At 40.5% G+C, this 16,303-nt stretch overlaps 1 protein-coding gene across 2 annotated transcripts in view; it reads right to left on the reverse strand.

The window, feature by feature from the left end:
- UBE2E2 (ubiquitin conjugating enzyme E2 E2) overlaps positions 1-16,303 on the reverse strand; it is a 417,806-nt gene that overhangs the window by 54,811 nt on the left and 346,692 nt on the right. For both annotated transcript variants that reach the window (XM_020971075.2, XM_020971076.2), the window contains one exon: positions 10,649-10,796. In XM_020971075.2, coding sequence (XP_020826734.1) covers positions 10,649-10,796 — 148 coding nt within the window. The remainder of the gene's footprint in view (positions 1-10,648; positions 10,797-16,303) is intronic.

The raw sequence follows: 16,303 nt of genomic DNA on the forward strand, positions 1-16,303 counted from the left end.
GAGAGCAAACATCCCCTTTCATTTGCTCTGTCCACTGGAGAAGAAAGCTTTTGCCAGTGAGACTGCAGCTGTGCTCAGGCTCAGTGTAATCAGTGGCTATGACTGAGGGTTAATTAGCTGCCATCCCCCGTGCTGTCTGTTGTTCTAATGAAGATCTGCATAAATCTAACACCAAGGGCAGCGGGATGCTTGATTTTTTCAGCTGGAAGATGATGGAGGTGGGAGAAACCCACCTACCCTGAGTGTGACTTTTTAAAACAAATTTTCCTGGCGGAGGATAGTCACTGCTGCATTCCTATTTCATCTCCCCTTTTGAGCCTTTCTGAGGACCCAAGAACAGAGTTCCAGGTGACCTATCCATTCCACCTCCCTGCTGGCCTCTGCCTCCAAAGTGAGTCACTTGGTAGACTGACCACTGGAAGGAGCAGAGGGCTCCCGGGGGAGAGGGGAAGAAAAGATCTCCTGGCTGAGCTCCTTCAGGAGGAAAAAGAAGTTGCTAATTGATACCTCCATGTCCAGAGGAGACTGCAGGGAATTAGTAGACAATTTTTAAAAATTATCAGAATTACTGTAACAATGAAAAAAGAGGTGCCCCTCTGCTAAGGCCTATTCGCACACTCTCAAACTGGAAGCAGATGACTGGCTCCATCAAAGCCAGGAGTGCCAACAAGCCCGCACACACACACGCCTTCATTTTCAGGGGCAAAAACCACCTAAAAGCCCTAGCTTTTACTGCCAGCAGACTCTTCAAACAAGCAAAGTAAAAAAAACAGTCGGACACAGGCAAGGCGCTGATCTCACCGTATTCTCTTGTTCTCGGCTGTCAACATCCTCCCAAAGTCTGATCACAAAAAGAGAAACACCGAAGTGCTGCTAATTCCCTAAGGTGTGGGCACCAATTCAAAGGGAACTTTTAATGCACAGAAACCAGATCCAGACTGTAATAAAGCACGGAAAGGCCTAAAACATGGATTCTATTAAAAAGAAAAAGGCAAACCAAGCCTATCAAGACGATGGCGTCGCTGGGTTTTGGTAGTGAAACGGATGTCAGGAGCTAATTATTGGTTCACACTATCCCTGGAAATGAATTCCTTCTGCGACACACCTGACAAGTCTTTGCTTGAAGACCTCCGAGGTCTCTACTCCCTCCTGGGGCAGCCCATTCAATCAACTGATAAGCATTTATTAGGCGCCTACTACGTACCACACACAGCTAAGTTCTGGGGATACCAAAAGAGGCAAAAGCCAATCGTGCCCTCAAGGAGTGTTATAGTATAATATACAAATATATACAAAGCAAGCTGTATAGGGGATAAATAGGAAATAACTAGGCGGCTAGGCACTAGAATTAAGAGGGGTAGGGGAAGGCTTCCTGTAGAAGATGAGATGTTAGTTGGAGCTTAAAGGAAGCCAGTGAGGTCAGCAGGCAGAGCAGAAAAGGGAGAAGAATCCTCGCATGGGGGACAGTCAGAGACACTTCCTTAGACTAGAGCCAAGAGGTGGATCGTCTTGTTTGGGGAGCAGTCAGGAAGCCGGTGTCATTGGTCAAAGAGTACATGACAGGGAATAAGGTGTAAGGAGACTGGAAAGGTAGGAGGGGGCTTTGAACACCGAACAGCATTTTGTATTTGCTCCTGGTGGCAGTGGAGGCGCTGCAGCTTACTGAGCAGGGGGTGACACGGCTGGACCTGTACTTCAGGAAAACCACTTCAGTGGCTGAATGGGGAGAGGCTGGAGGCGGGTCACTCTCAGCTCGGCTGTTTTCAGGTTCTAGCCATCTCGCCACCATCCCTGATACTGCCCACTGGAACAGCCCCTCTTGACTAGCCCTCTGGATACCCTGCCCCACAGTGGGAGTGGGGCAGGGAGAAGCGGTTGCACTCAGCTTTGAAGCTCGCCCTGGGGCGCGTGTTCTGGATAGGTGAGCCAGTCCCGATGAGATGATGCTTCCCGTGCCCCTCGGCTCTCCAACCTAGAAGTCTTGCCATCAGCCCTGAGGGCAGTCCCTCTTCCTGCTTTCCACCTCTTGTTTTGGGCTCAGTAACTAAAGCAATGCTATCGTCACTTCTGGAAAGGATCCATTTACTGCCCTACGGACCAGCTCATCATCATTTTGATTCCCTTGAACAAAAGCTTCCTGCCTTGGCTATCCCTGATTTACATGTATTGTCTCCTCCATTAGAATGCATGGCCAGTGAGGGAAGAGACCTCCTCCCTTTTTAGTTTGTACCCTTAGCATTTAGCACAGTGCATAGTACACAAGCAGAAGTTCATTCAGATTAAGACTAAACTGGATTCTATTTTTTTTTTATTTTAGGCATTTGGGGTTAAGTGACTTGCCCAGGGTCACAAAGCTAGTAAATGTCAAGTGTCTGAGGTCACATTTGAACTCAGGTCCTCCTGACTTCAGGGCAGGTGCTCTATCCACTGCACCACCTAGCTGCCCCTAAACTTGATTCTTTACTTGCCTCTTTGTAGCTTCCTCCACTGTTCCTAGGGTTGTCCTCCAAGACCAAGCGTGTTGAGTTCATTCCTCATCCTTTCCAGGACTGGAGGGCAGCTCTCATACCTCCCTTAAAATTCTCCAGGCAAAATATCCTCAGTGCCTTCAGCTGACCTCCATATGACATGACCTCCAAGCTCCTGGGGGCCTTCTGCATCTTTTCTAGCACATGTACCCAATTTTTAACCTTATAATTTATAGGATTATAGGAACTTTAATACTTGTCCAAATTACAGACAGCCAAAGAATGACAGTCCCTTTCAATTTCTTATATGTTGAAACACTGGTTTTTGGTAATTATTGGCATATTACCTGTATAGAATCAATCAATAAGCATTTTCTTAAGCACCTATTGTGTGGCAGGCACTATGAAACCAACCATGAGTCAATTTTACATATTGGAATACAACAATATTTTTAAAGAAGGAAAGTTGGTGATATTTAAAGACACAAACATATTACTTGCTCAACATAAATGTGATTACAGTGGTTCTCGATTTTAACAATTCAAGAGCTAGATCATTTATTTTGAAGGACAATACTTCTGAAGTCTTATGTTGGGCAAGATGGCAAATACTGCCATCCTGAGTAAAACATTTGTAGCCAGGACCACAGTTTGGACACTTGGCTCCCAACACAATACTAATATAACCTCTGGCAATCACCTAGGCCTGTCAGGTTCCAGTAAGGTATCATGCTCAGCAAGTCTGAACAGCTCCTCATGAGGAAACACACAACTTCTGAATTTGGAAGGCATCTCAGAGGTCACCTGGTTTCACCAATCACCTGACAGGAACCCTTCTAGAACAAACTCAACAAACTCTGAGTCTGGATTTCTAGGAGGAGAGAACACACTACCTCCTTGCTTGTAGATGTCAGGAAGTGCAAGACCTTCATTTTGCAGATGAGAAAACTAAGGCCAAAAGAAGATGAAGACTTGTCCATGGTGCAGAGGCGGAGTCAAGATGGCAGAGCAGAGAAGCATTCAGCCAAGCTCTCCCAACGTTCCTGTCCAAACAATTTGAAAATATCAACTCTAAATCTGGAGTGGTAGAACCAACAAAAGGTCAGAGTGAGACATTGTTCCAGCCCAAGATAATATGAGATGTCAGAAAGAAAGACCTGTGAAATGGAAAAGGAGGCTGACCTGAAGCCAATGTGGATGAAACACCAGTGGTGGGACTAGGTGGTGGCAGCAGAAGCAGCAGCAGCTTTGGGGGCTCTCAAGCTAGAGATGGTAAGGGGACTTGGCAAAGGATCAGAAAGAGATTACAGGGGACCCCTGTGCTAGCACTGGACATGGACTAGATGCTGTTTGGTAATTCCATTGCCTATATCCAATTCTGGGTCATAGTTCAAGGGCAGAAAGGAACATTTTTGATCAAGAAGAAGTGGAGGCCCTGAGAGCCAGGAATACTTCTGGCTCCCAGGGATCAGGGACCTTAGGAACAGTATTGTTTCCAGTCCTTTCCTGGGTAAGGACCAGAGTGCAGACCAACAGAGCAGAGACCACTCTCTCCAAATCACATCATCTTGGAAGCATTGGAGATTTCCAAACCCTTGGAGCTAGCTTTGAAAACGGCAGTGCAGAAAAGTCTGAAGCTTGAGACTAAATCTCCCCCCCCCCATGCTGAGAACAGAGTCCAACGTTAATATAAAGTTTCAAATCAAGAAATAGTGTGGAAAAATGAGCGAACACAACAACAGAAGGAACCTGACTATAAAAAGGTACTACGGCAACAGGGAAAATCAAGACACAAACTTAGAAGGAGACAGTGCGATCAAAACTGCTATAAGCAAAGCCTCCTAGGGAAAAAAAAAAGTGAATTAGACACAAGCCTAAAAGAAAAAGAACAACAAAAAACCTTTCAAATCAAATAAGGGTGACAGAGAAAAAATTAGGCAAAGAAATGAAAGCAGAGGAAGAAAATTTTGGAAAGACAATGAACAGCTAGGTAAAAGAGGCATGAAAAAATACTGAAGAAAATAGCACCCTGAAAACCAGTATTGGCCAAATGGAAAAAGAAGTACAAAAACTCACTAAAGAAAATAATTCCTTAAAAATTAGAATTGGGCAAGTGGAAACCAATGACTCCATGATACAACAAGAAAAAATAAAGCAAAGTCAAAAGAAAGAAAAAAGATAAGAAGAAAATGTGAAATATCTCATAGGAAAAACAACTGATTAGGATAACAGATTGAAGAGAGATAATTTAAGAATTATTGGATTATCTGAAAACCATCATCAAAGAAAGTGTCTAGAAGTCATGTTTCAAGAAATTATCAAGGAAAACTACCCTGATATCCTTGAATCAAAGGGTAAAACAGAAATAGAAAGAATCCACCCATCACCACCTGAAAGAGATCCTGAGATGAAAACTCCCAGAAATATTATAGCCAAATTCCAGAGTTCCTAGGTCAAAGAGAAAATACTTCAAATAGCCAAAAAAAAAAAATTCATTCTGGTACCAAGGAGCCACAGTCAGGATCACACAAGCTACCACATTACAGAAGCAGAGGGCTTGGAATATGATATTTGGGAAGGCAAAAGAGCTAGGATTACAAAGAATAACTTACCCACCAAAATTGAATATAATCTGTCAATGGAAAAAATTGGCATTAAATGAAATAGAGGACTTTCAAGCATTTCTGATAAAAAGACCAGAGCTGAATAGAAAATCTGACTTTAAAATACAAGGCTCAAGAGAAACATAAAAAAGTAAACATGAAAAAGAAATGACAAGGGACTTAATAAGGTTAAACAGCATACCTTTCTATATGGGAAGATATATCTATATCTATATGTATTTATATACATACACACATATTCTAAGCATTTTATCATTATTAGAACAAAAGGAATCTACATAGAAAGAGGATGCAGAAATGAGTACATTATGTTGGGATGATGTTAAAAAAAGGGATAGGTAAGAAAGAAGGAAGCCCTGGGAGATGGGGAAAGGGAGAGAAAGAATGCGGAAAAGTATCTCACAATAAAAGAGGCACAGAAGAAAGAGCTTTTACAGTGGAGGGGAAAATGGGGGGGGTGTCAGGCAATGTTTGAACCTCATTCATATCTAAATTGGTTCAAAAAGAGAAATATGTATGTATATGTGTATACACACACACACACACACACACACACACACATATATGTATATACTCAATTGGTAATAGATATCCATCTTACCCAATAGGGAAGTAGGAGGGAAGGGGATAAGAGAAACAGAGTGTGTGTGTGTGTGTGTGTGTGTGTGTGTGTGTGTGTGTGTGTGTGTGTGTGTGTGTGTGTGAAAAAAGGGAGGGCAGATAGAAAACCGTGGTTAGAAGCAAAACAGACTTTAGAGGAGTGACAGGATAAAAAGAGAAAGAGAAGGATAAATAGAAGGATGGAGGGAAATGCATAGTTAGTAATCATAACTGTGAATGTGAATGGGATGAATTCACCCCTAAAACAGAAGCAGATAACAGAATGGATTAGAAACTACAATTCAACAATATGTTGTTTATAACAAACACACTTGAAACAGAGGAACATACACAGAATTAAAATAAGGGACTAGAGCAGACTTTATTATGCTTCATCTGATGTAAAAAGGCAGGGGGTAGCAATCATGATCTCAGACAAAGCAAAAGCAAAAATAGACCCAATTAAAAGGGATAAGCAGGGAAATGACATTTTGCTAAAAGGAACCAAAGACAATGAGGTAATACCAATACAAAACACATATGCACCAAATGGCATAGCACCCAAATTCTTAAAGGAAAAGTTAAATGAATTACAAGAGGAAATAGACAACAGAAGTGGGGGACCTCTACTTTCTCCTCTCAGAGCTAAATCTAACCACGAAATAAATACAAAAGAAGACAAGGAAATGAACTGAATCTTAGAAAAGTTAGACACAATAGAACTCTGGAGGAAACTGAATGGGAACAGAAAGAAGTATATCTTATTCTTAGCTATACACTGAACTTTCACAGAAATTGGCCATGTATTAAGACATAAGAACCTCACAACCAAATGCAAAAAAGCAGAAATATTAAATGCTCCCTTTTCAGACCACAATGCAATAAAAATTACATTTAATAAAAGGCTATGGAAACATATATTAAAAGCTATTTGGAAACTAATCTAATCAGAGTGAGTCAAAGAACAAATCATAGAAACAATCGTAATTTTATTAAAGAGAAAAACAATTAGACAACATTCTAAAATTTGTAAGATGCAACCAAAGCAGTACTTAGGGGGAAATTTGCATGTATCGATAAAAGAGAGAAAACAGCAGACCAAGAAACTGGCTGCGAACTAGAAAAAAAAACAAACTAGAAAAATAACAAATTAAAAATCCTGAAAATCAAGGAGAAATTAATAAAACTGAAAGTGAATAAAATTAATAAAATCAAAGGATAAATTAATAAAAGTAAAAACCACTGAACTAATAAATAAAACAAGGAGCTGGTTTTATGAAAAAAAAACAATAAAATAAACCATTAGATAATTCTATTTAAAAAAGAAAGAAGGAAACCAACTTACTAGAATTAAACATGAAAAGGATGAATGCATCATCAATGAAGATGAAATTAAAGCAATTTTTAGGAGTTATTTTGCCCAATTATATGCCCGTAAAAACTGACGATCTAAATGAAATGAATATTTACAAAAACATAAATTGCTGAGATTAACAGAAGATGAAATAGAATACTTAAATAATCCTATCTTTGAAAAAGAAATTGAACAAACCATCCATGAGCTCCCTAAGGAAAAATCCCCAGGACCAGATGGATTAATAAGTGCATTCTACTAAACATTTAAGAAACAATGAATCCCAAATAAATTATTTGAAAAAATAAGTAAAGAAGTCCTACTCATTTCCTTTTGTGACATAAATATGGTTTTGATATCTAAACCAGGGACAGCAAAAACAGATAAAGAAAATTACAGAGAAATTTCCTTAATGAATATCAATGCATAATTTTTAGATAAAATACTAGCAAGGAGATTATAGCAGTATATCACAAGGATCATCCACTATAACCAAGTGAGATTTCTATCAGGGCTGCTTCCATATTAGGAAAATCATCAGCATAATTGGCCAGATCAGTAACAAAGAAAATAAAACTCAAATGATCATGTCAATAGACGGAGAAAAAAGCCTTTGACAAAACATAACAACCATTCCTATGAAAAACACTCAAAAGCACAGGAAGAAATGGAGACTTTCCTAAAATAAGCAGCATTCATCTAAAACCAAAAGCAAGCATTGTCTGTAATAGGTATAAACTTAAAGCCTTTCCAACAAGGTCAAAAGTGAAGCACAGACGTCCATCATCACTGCTATTATTCAGTATCGTCCTAGAAATGGTTAGCTATAGCAATAAGATAAGAAAAAGAGATTGGATGTATCAGAACACGCAATGAGCTAACAGAACTATCACTCTTTGCAGACTATCTGATGGTATACTTAGAGGACTCTAGAAAATCAACTAAAAAACTGGTTTAAACTATAAACAGAAATAAAATAGAGAATTTTGATTAACTGAAATTAAAAAGCTTTTGCACAAACAAAATTAATGCTGCAAAATTAGAAGGAAAACAGGAAACTGGGAAAACATTTTTTGCAGCAAGTTTCTCTGATCAAAGCCTCATTTTTCAAAATATAGGGAACTGAGCCAAATTCATAAAAATAAGAGTCATTCCCCCGTCGACAACTGGTCAAATGCTATAAATAGGCAGTTTCCAGAAGAAGAAATCAAAGCTAACAATAGGTACATGAAAAAATGCTCCAGAGAAATGCAAGTTAAAACAACTCTGAGATACCACCTCACACCTAGCAGGCTGGCTAACATAACAGAAAAGGAAAATGACAAATGCTGGAGAGGATGTGGAAAAATTAGGACACTAATGCACTGTCGATGAAGTTGTAAAGTTGTCCAACCATTTTGGAGAACAATTTGTAACTATGCCCAAAGGGCTATAAAACTGTACACATCCTTTGACCTAAAGGAGAAAGGGAAAGAATTTGGAATTTTAAAAAATGATTGTTAAAAATGTTTTTACATGTATTGGGAAATATTTAACAAAATAAAAATTATTTTAAAAAAAAGACTTCATGGTATAGAGAGAAGAGTTATGGAAAGAGGCCAAGGAAAATTGTCAAAATTGCACTGGATACAAAAATAGCAGCAGCCGGGCAATTTGAGATCAGGGAATCTTTGCCAAATGATCAAAGTGTGAGGATTTTTGCCTTTAAAACAGAAGCCAAAGCTGAGTAAATTGTGGAGCTCTGAGAGCTGCTGGTCTCAGCATATTTTTCATTCTTTAGCATCAGTAAAACCCTATGAATTCAGAATCCATTAAATTTAAATTTGTGGGATTCTGGACAGGGGCTAAATAGAAGTTTCTCCTTGCTATTTTAGGCAGCTAGGTGGTACCACAGGGCACAGAGCACTGGGTCCGGAGTCTGGAAAACCAGAGTTCAAATCCAGCCTCAGACACTTACTAGCTGTATAACCCTGGGCAAGTCATTTAACCTATCTGCCTCAGTTTCCTCATCTGCAAAATGGGGATAATAATAGCACCTACCTCCCAGAGTGGTTGTGAGAATCAAAGGGGATAATAACAGTGATATGCTTAGCACAGTGCCGGGCACATAGTAGCCACTATATGAATGTTAGCTATTATTATTACAGCTATTACTAGTGGCCCACAGCATACAAAAGTCCTGAGTGGGTCCGTCAGAATCAGTTTAAAATGTAACTGGGAAATGTTTAACGAAAGAAATAAAACGATTATAAACAAAGATAACGTGAATTTGTGGTTTTCTGTATCAATGTGTGGTCACAGGGATCCGTTTCTATGAATCTGGCAGCACTGCCCTATAGCAGTGAAGCCAGAGACCCAGTTTCTACCCCTACTGCTTTCTAAAACACCAAGTGAACAGCATCAAGGTTCAGAATTGGTCAGACTCAGAGACCACAGATCACTTCAGTCCTAACAAGTATCCCCTGTATACCACACCCAACCAGGGATAGTATTGTCGACAAAAGGGAGTTTGCTATCTCCCGACATTGCCTATGTCATTGCTGAATCACTCAAGAAATCTCTAAGAACCTACAACAGCTGGGGGGTTGCTGGCAAATGTTTAACAACTGGCTCTCCAGAAGGAAAAAAAAATGTGCCCACAACTCACTTATGAGTTAACAGGCATTATTAACATCTTCTCCATCAATCTCTTAGTGAAGATGATCAGCAAAACAACACACGAAGTCCTTATTTGTAGCATTTGCTTTTTTCTGAGCAAAGTAAATACTCCATGATGAAAATCTGATCAGCAGCCCTCACAAGCTGGTTTGAACTGGCCTCGGCACACCCCTGACTAGAAATGCTCTTTCAGATCCCGCAGCTTCCTAAGCAGAACTGAACAATGGGAAAACAGACTGGCAGGTGTGTCCTTTAATTATGAGAAGGTAAAAGACAAGGAATACTACTCTGAAGCCAGTGAGTTGTGAACAGGTGATCTGGGGAGTAGCCTGAAAGCCAGATGGCACTGGGAATTGCCTCTGAATTTCCCAGGCAGCTGCTCTTCCTTATTTGTCCTTTTCAGCCTTTCCCAATCCAGAGAAGCCAGTTGGTGGGGTTCCCCCCCCCCGCCCTTGTTTGTTTGGGTCAGACAGTTCTTCAGACACTGGGAGGATTCGGGAGGGTTCAGTCTCTGCTGCTGTTTGATTGTATCACACTGTAATAGCCTACATTTCTGAAATTAGTATCTTCTCCTAGGTATATAATTAAGGCTTAAGCTCTTCAATTTGAATTTTTATCATTATTTGGCTGTAGCAGTTAATGTATTCTTATCATGTAGTCCTTAAATGCACATTCCCTTCTGGAGGAATTTTTCTTTAATTTATATAATAAATGCTCTTCCCCAGTCCATTCCTGTTCCCGTCTCCCTCCCTTCCCCCAATACACACAGTAAGAAATAAACCATGAAGAGTTTAATGAACTGATAGAATTTAGGAGAGGGCAGGAAACATACTACGGAGATTTAAAATGATTCACAAGAAGAAAAGGAAAGCAGTGGACCAGACTGTCAAGGGCTGGCCAACCCACTTGTCTAGAGTCTAGATCAACGTCGTATTGCCTCTTACCAGGGTTGCAATCTGTGAGAAGTGAGCAGATGGAGAGAAGAACCTTAGAAATGGTGAGGGCTGGACTCCAGTTATCCTTTAGAATGTCCAGACAGATCACTCCTTGGCTGTTAATATTACAGTGATAGATTCTTGTCCGAAACGTAACCTAGGGAAAAAAATGTAAAGTTGCTGTAAACGAATACATATTATTACTAAAGCAATTCAACAGACATCTCAGGTTTAACAAATGTTCGCATCTCTCCTAACAGACAAAATACTATTAAATATTATTAAATGAAACCATTATAAGGCCTTGCTAAAAAGTTACAAGGGTTTTAGGATTCTCCCTGGGGTTCAATTATTCATTCCCAGTATAATACTTACTAATATGACTAGTATGGAAGAATCAATTAAAAAAAAGTCAAACTCAATGTCTAATACATTGGAATGGAGTAAGTAAGAGCTCCTGGGTTCAAATCCAGACCTTGACACTTGTTACCTTTGGCCAAATCATGTAATCTCTCTGGATACTCAGTTTCCTCATCTGTAAAAGAGGAGGTTAGGTCTGATACCCATGAAGGTGCCTTTCAACTCTAAAAAAATACAATGTTCCTAAAATCTTGAGTTATATAGAAAAAAATGTCAAGGGATGTCTTCTGTAGCCATCTCTTCACATCTAGTATAGCTTTGTACATTTAGACATTCTAATCATCAAAGGACTCATGAATATTAATGACAAACTATAGAAAATGACAATTCTTTTGTTCTTGCAATTAATAGTTTAAAAGAAAATATAATTCGAGAGCAGCTTTCAACACAGAATTTTTGTACATCACAAAACGCATAGTTGGCAAAATCAAGAAGTTCCAGTGGCTGAACTTCTGGTCTCCCAAGATGCCTATTTTGGAGGAAGCCTTGGTCAGCCCAGTCTTCCTTCCCTGGATGAGTGTGCTGCCCAGGCTTCATAACCATCCTGAGTCACAGGCCTTTGTTTGCCAAGTAATTTCTATTTTCCAAGCTAGGCTTTGTACAGCATGACTTGTTGATGACTGATAAGAGGAGGATAGTAAACTCACATTGGGGACCAATACAGTTGCTCTTCATCAATGTTGACTAAAGTAAACAACGTTAAGTTAAAAACAACAAAATTTCCAACACCCAGAGACTGGTCTTTAGCATTCTTGAGTGTTCAGAAGGGCTCCAGGCCCAGAAACAGGTGGGAAAAAAAAAGCCAAAAGATCACTCATAAGCACAAAAGCACCCAGGGAGGCGGAGTTCTTGGACTTCCTGGGAAATGAAGTTCACCACCTTTCCGTTGGAGGCTCCTAATGTGGGCCTCCCTGTTTCTGTGGACCGCACCGCCATCCTCTTGGGCACCATGTTTCTAACCGTGGAGTCAGCCCAAGAGCTTCCCTCTTTCTCACCTCTCACATCCAATGAGTTGCCAGGTCTGGTCAAGTTTCCTTCCATAATATCTGTTGCCTCTGTCCCGTTCTCTAAATTCACTTGGCTATCACCCTGAAGGAGGCCCTCCCAGTATCTCCCCATCTTAATGATGGTGCCGTCTCTCTTACAAAGTTGTTTGCATGGTGTCTCCCCCGTTAAAATGGGAACTCCTTGAAAGCACAGAGACTGTTTTTTGTCTTTCTTTGCATTGCCAGCACTAGGCACAGTGAACAGAGCCCCGGACTTGGAGTCATGAAGACCTTGAGTTCAAATCTGGCCTCAGACACTTACTAGCCGGGTGACCTTGGGCAAGGCATTTCATCTCTATCTGCCTCAGTCTCCTCACATGTAAAATGTGGATAATAACAGCACCTCCTAGTCAGGGTTGTGAGGATTAAAATGAGATGATATTTATCATGTTCTGCAAATCTTGGAAGGCCCATGTAAACATTAGCTATAATAATAACAATTGTTATTATTAGGCATGCTTATGATTTGACCTGATTCTCTCATGGACTATGCTATCCTTGATCCCACTCTCTCCCCTCTTCAGTTCATCCTTCACAAAGATGGTCAAATTATGTTCCTAAATCTTAGCTTCTGACCACGTCACACCTTTTCTCATAAACTTTCTTGGCTCCCTCTTACCTCTAAAGGAGAATACCATCACCTCAGCCTGACAATGAAGGCCCCACACAATCTGTCTCTAGCTCAGCCTTATTTCACATAATTCTCCTTCACACAGCCTATGTTCTAACCAATCAGGTGAGCCAACTGGCCCACAATTCATCACATCAACTCTGTCATGCCTGGACTAAGGTCTCTTCCTCATCTCCACTTTTCAGAAACCTCCTCATTCAGATGCCATCTTTTCTGTGATACCCTTCCCTGGTCCCTCCACACGAAAGGCTCCTCCATCCTCAAATTTTCCCAGAGCACTTTTTCCTAATATCTCCTCTGACCACCTTTTATCATAATCCTTTCAGTATATGCCATACCCCTCAAAGTAGAATCTAAGCTTCTTGAGGTCAGGGATTGTATCATTTTGCTTTTTCTATTCCCAGTGCCCAGTATTACCTGGCATAGAATAAGCAGTTGGTTAATTTTTGTTGAACAAATTAATACATATCACCAAAACTTTTGGAAAAAATTATATATTTAGGCTAAATACAGTAACACTTTTAACCAGATATCAACTGTTTCCGTTAAGTCAACAAGCATTTATTAAGTGCTTACTATGTGTTAGGCAGGAATAATTACACTGTTTAAAACATGCTTTAAATGTTTCTGGGCTGCTTCATAGCCCTAATTACTGCCTTTCAGAAAGTCTTGTTATTTCCCAGAAATGAAATGTAAGCTCTTTGAAAGCAGGGACTTTCATTTTAGGCTGAATCCTACTGGCCTAGCACAGTACATGGCACTCGGAAGGTACCGAATAAACGCTTGGTGAAACGAGGCGCTAATCCTTCCAAAGGAATAAAATCTGCATATTATGGAGTAACAAAGATCAAAGAGTTCGGAGACATCTGGGAAGAGGTAAAGTCAGCCAGTCCACTAAGATTCATTAAGCACCTACTATGTGCTAGGCACTGTGTTAAGTGCTGAGGGTGACAAAGACAGACCAAATGAACTGACTGTAAGAAGTAAAACCAGTGATAGCAGCCACAAAGTCACGGTATACACATGGGTAAAAAATGGAGGAAACTGGGATGACATGAGTCTATGTGAAAATGCATATTATATCACATTACATACATGTAACATATATTGGGGTGGGATTAACAATTGGCAAATAATAGAAGCTATAATACAGTTGATTCTCTCTCTACCATGTCTCCTCCATCTGTCAGTCAATCAACATGATTAAGTGTTTATTGTGCTAAGCGCTGAGAATACAAAGAAAGGTCAAAACAGTTTCTGCTCTCAGGGAAAGGCAACATGAGGACCACTGCAGGAACAGGATAAATTGGAAATAATCAAGAGAGAGAAGGCATAGAATCGAGAGGGACTGAGGAACTCTTCTCTGTGCTCCTAAGACCCCCTACCCATGGCCAGGCCCTTGGCCCGTCTTGAGGGAAGGGTTGAAAGACTGCCCCTAGGAGGCCTCCTCTCTCATTCCGATCCATCCCCTACCTAGCTGCCATGATAATATTCTCCAAGAGTATCTGAGCCTGCCATCCCCCAGCTCAGGAGCCTCACGTGGCTCCTCATCTTCTTGGAGCTCACAGCCACATTCCTCCCCTTCACAAAGTCTGCACTTTAGGCAAGCCGTTCCCTATGGCCAAGATGACGTCTCATGGTTTTCAAGGCTCAGCTCAGGTGGCCCCTTCCATGCTGAGGCCCCAAGCCATCGATAGCCTATCTTCCTCAAATAATCCTGTGGATACTTGTCGGCCTCCATGCTACACCCCGCAGTGTGATGCAACGTCCTTGGAGTCAGAGACTAATTGAATTTAAATTGTGTCACTCCAGTGCGTGGTGTACGGCTTCTCACAGAGCAGGTGCTTAATCGACGCAGTCCCTGTTAGTTTGGATTGGACATGTGTACCATCATCTAAACTCTCATTTTTCTTATTTTCTTTTTCATACTCTTGGTCATTTATTTGAACACTCATAGTTTTTCAACACATGCTGCTATGTGGCACAGCGCCAGGTCTGAAGTCTCAAAGACTCATCTTCCTGAGTTCAAATCCAGCCTCAGATGCTTCTTAGCTGTGTGACCCTGGGCAAGTCACTTAATCCTATTTGTCTCAGTTTCCTCATCTGTAAAATGAGCGGGAGAAGGAAAAGGTGAATCACTCCAGCATCTCTGCCAAGAAAACCCCAAATGGTGTCATGAAGAATTGAACGTGACTAAAAAACTACAGAATAATAACCACCACCACCAGCTTTCAACACAAGTCAAAATAAACTTTTATATATTTTTTAAAAAAAAAGGAAGTCCTGGCATGGAGAGAAATGGTAGTGAGATTTTGATGGAAACATATGAGATCAGTGGGAAACACACTCCCTTTAGAAAAATTCTTTTCCATAGAGATCTGGCAAGGAACTCTTTTGAATCTCTCTGCCATGAATCAGTGTATTATGTAATTCAGGAGAGCAGAGTTAACAGCATTCAACAGCATTTAACACAGACCGAAGTCCACTGTAATTTCAGAATTTACTTGAACAGACTGCTAGCTGTTATTCTTAAAAAAGATGATCTTTCCTTCATGATTGCAATTTTCAGCAGTCCTTTCCTTTCCTTTTGTTAAAATACATGTACAATCATGTTAAACATATTTCCACATTAGTCATGTTGTGAAAGAAGGATCAGGACAAAAGGGAAAAAACACGAGAAAGAAAAAAACAAAAAACAACAAAAAGTAAAAACAGCAGGCTTTGCTCTTCAACAATTCTTTTCCTAACACTTGTTTGAGACCTTTGCAGCTAAAACTCCTGCGTGAGACTGATGATAGGACAGAAAGAGTAAACAAACAAAAACAGAACCTCTAACTCAGGGGAAAAACCGGTCCTCTTCAATGGTCGGTCACATGGGGCTGTAAATGGTCGGCCGCCCCAGTTCAGACGTGATGTGACCGCCTGCTCGTCTGGTGCTCCCTAGGGCCAACACCTGCCTAGTGGCCTTGGCCTAATGGAGAAAGCAGGGCTGAGTCAGAGGCCTACTCGCACTGCCCAGGGTGACCTTGGCCAAACTCCCGCTTCTCCGGGCAGTCACTTCTTCCGTCATAAATCAAAGGGCCAAGCCCCCCATACATATTTGTTCAGTGGAATTGCTGGACCTCAAAGAGCCACCCTAGCGCTGACATTCTAGACCTTCTCACGTGGAGAGAGGTCAGCCTCCTGAGTGGGTTTTGTCTCTCTGTAGACTAGCAGTGATTTCTTCTTTTTTTTTTTTATTAATTTATTTTGATTTCTCAACAATCATTTCCATAAGCTTTTGCATTTTATATTTTTCCCCCTCCTTGCCTCCCTCCACAAGATGGCATACAATCCGATTTGGCTCTACATATACATTCCTATTAAACATATTTTCACATTATTACTGCTGTAAGGAAGAATTAGAACCAATAGGAGGAACCACAAGAAAGAGAAAACAAAACAGAAGGAAAAAAAAGGAGCAAATAGTCTGCTCTGATCTAGCAGTGATTTGTTAAGCTTTCCAAAAAGAATTGAGCTTTAAAAAAGTTTTTGTTCAGAAAATGTTTACAATTTGGAAATTTTCAT

The sequence above is a fragment of the Phascolarctos cinereus genome, unplaced genomic scaffold, assembly GCF_003287225.1.
Source record: "Phascolarctos cinereus isolate Bilbo 61053 unplaced genomic scaffold, phaCin_HiC Scaffold_1;HRSCAF=81, whole genome shotgun sequence".
Classification (NCBI taxonomy): domain Eukaryota; kingdom Metazoa; phylum Chordata; class Mammalia; order Diprotodontia; family Phascolarctidae; genus Phascolarctos; species Phascolarctos cinereus.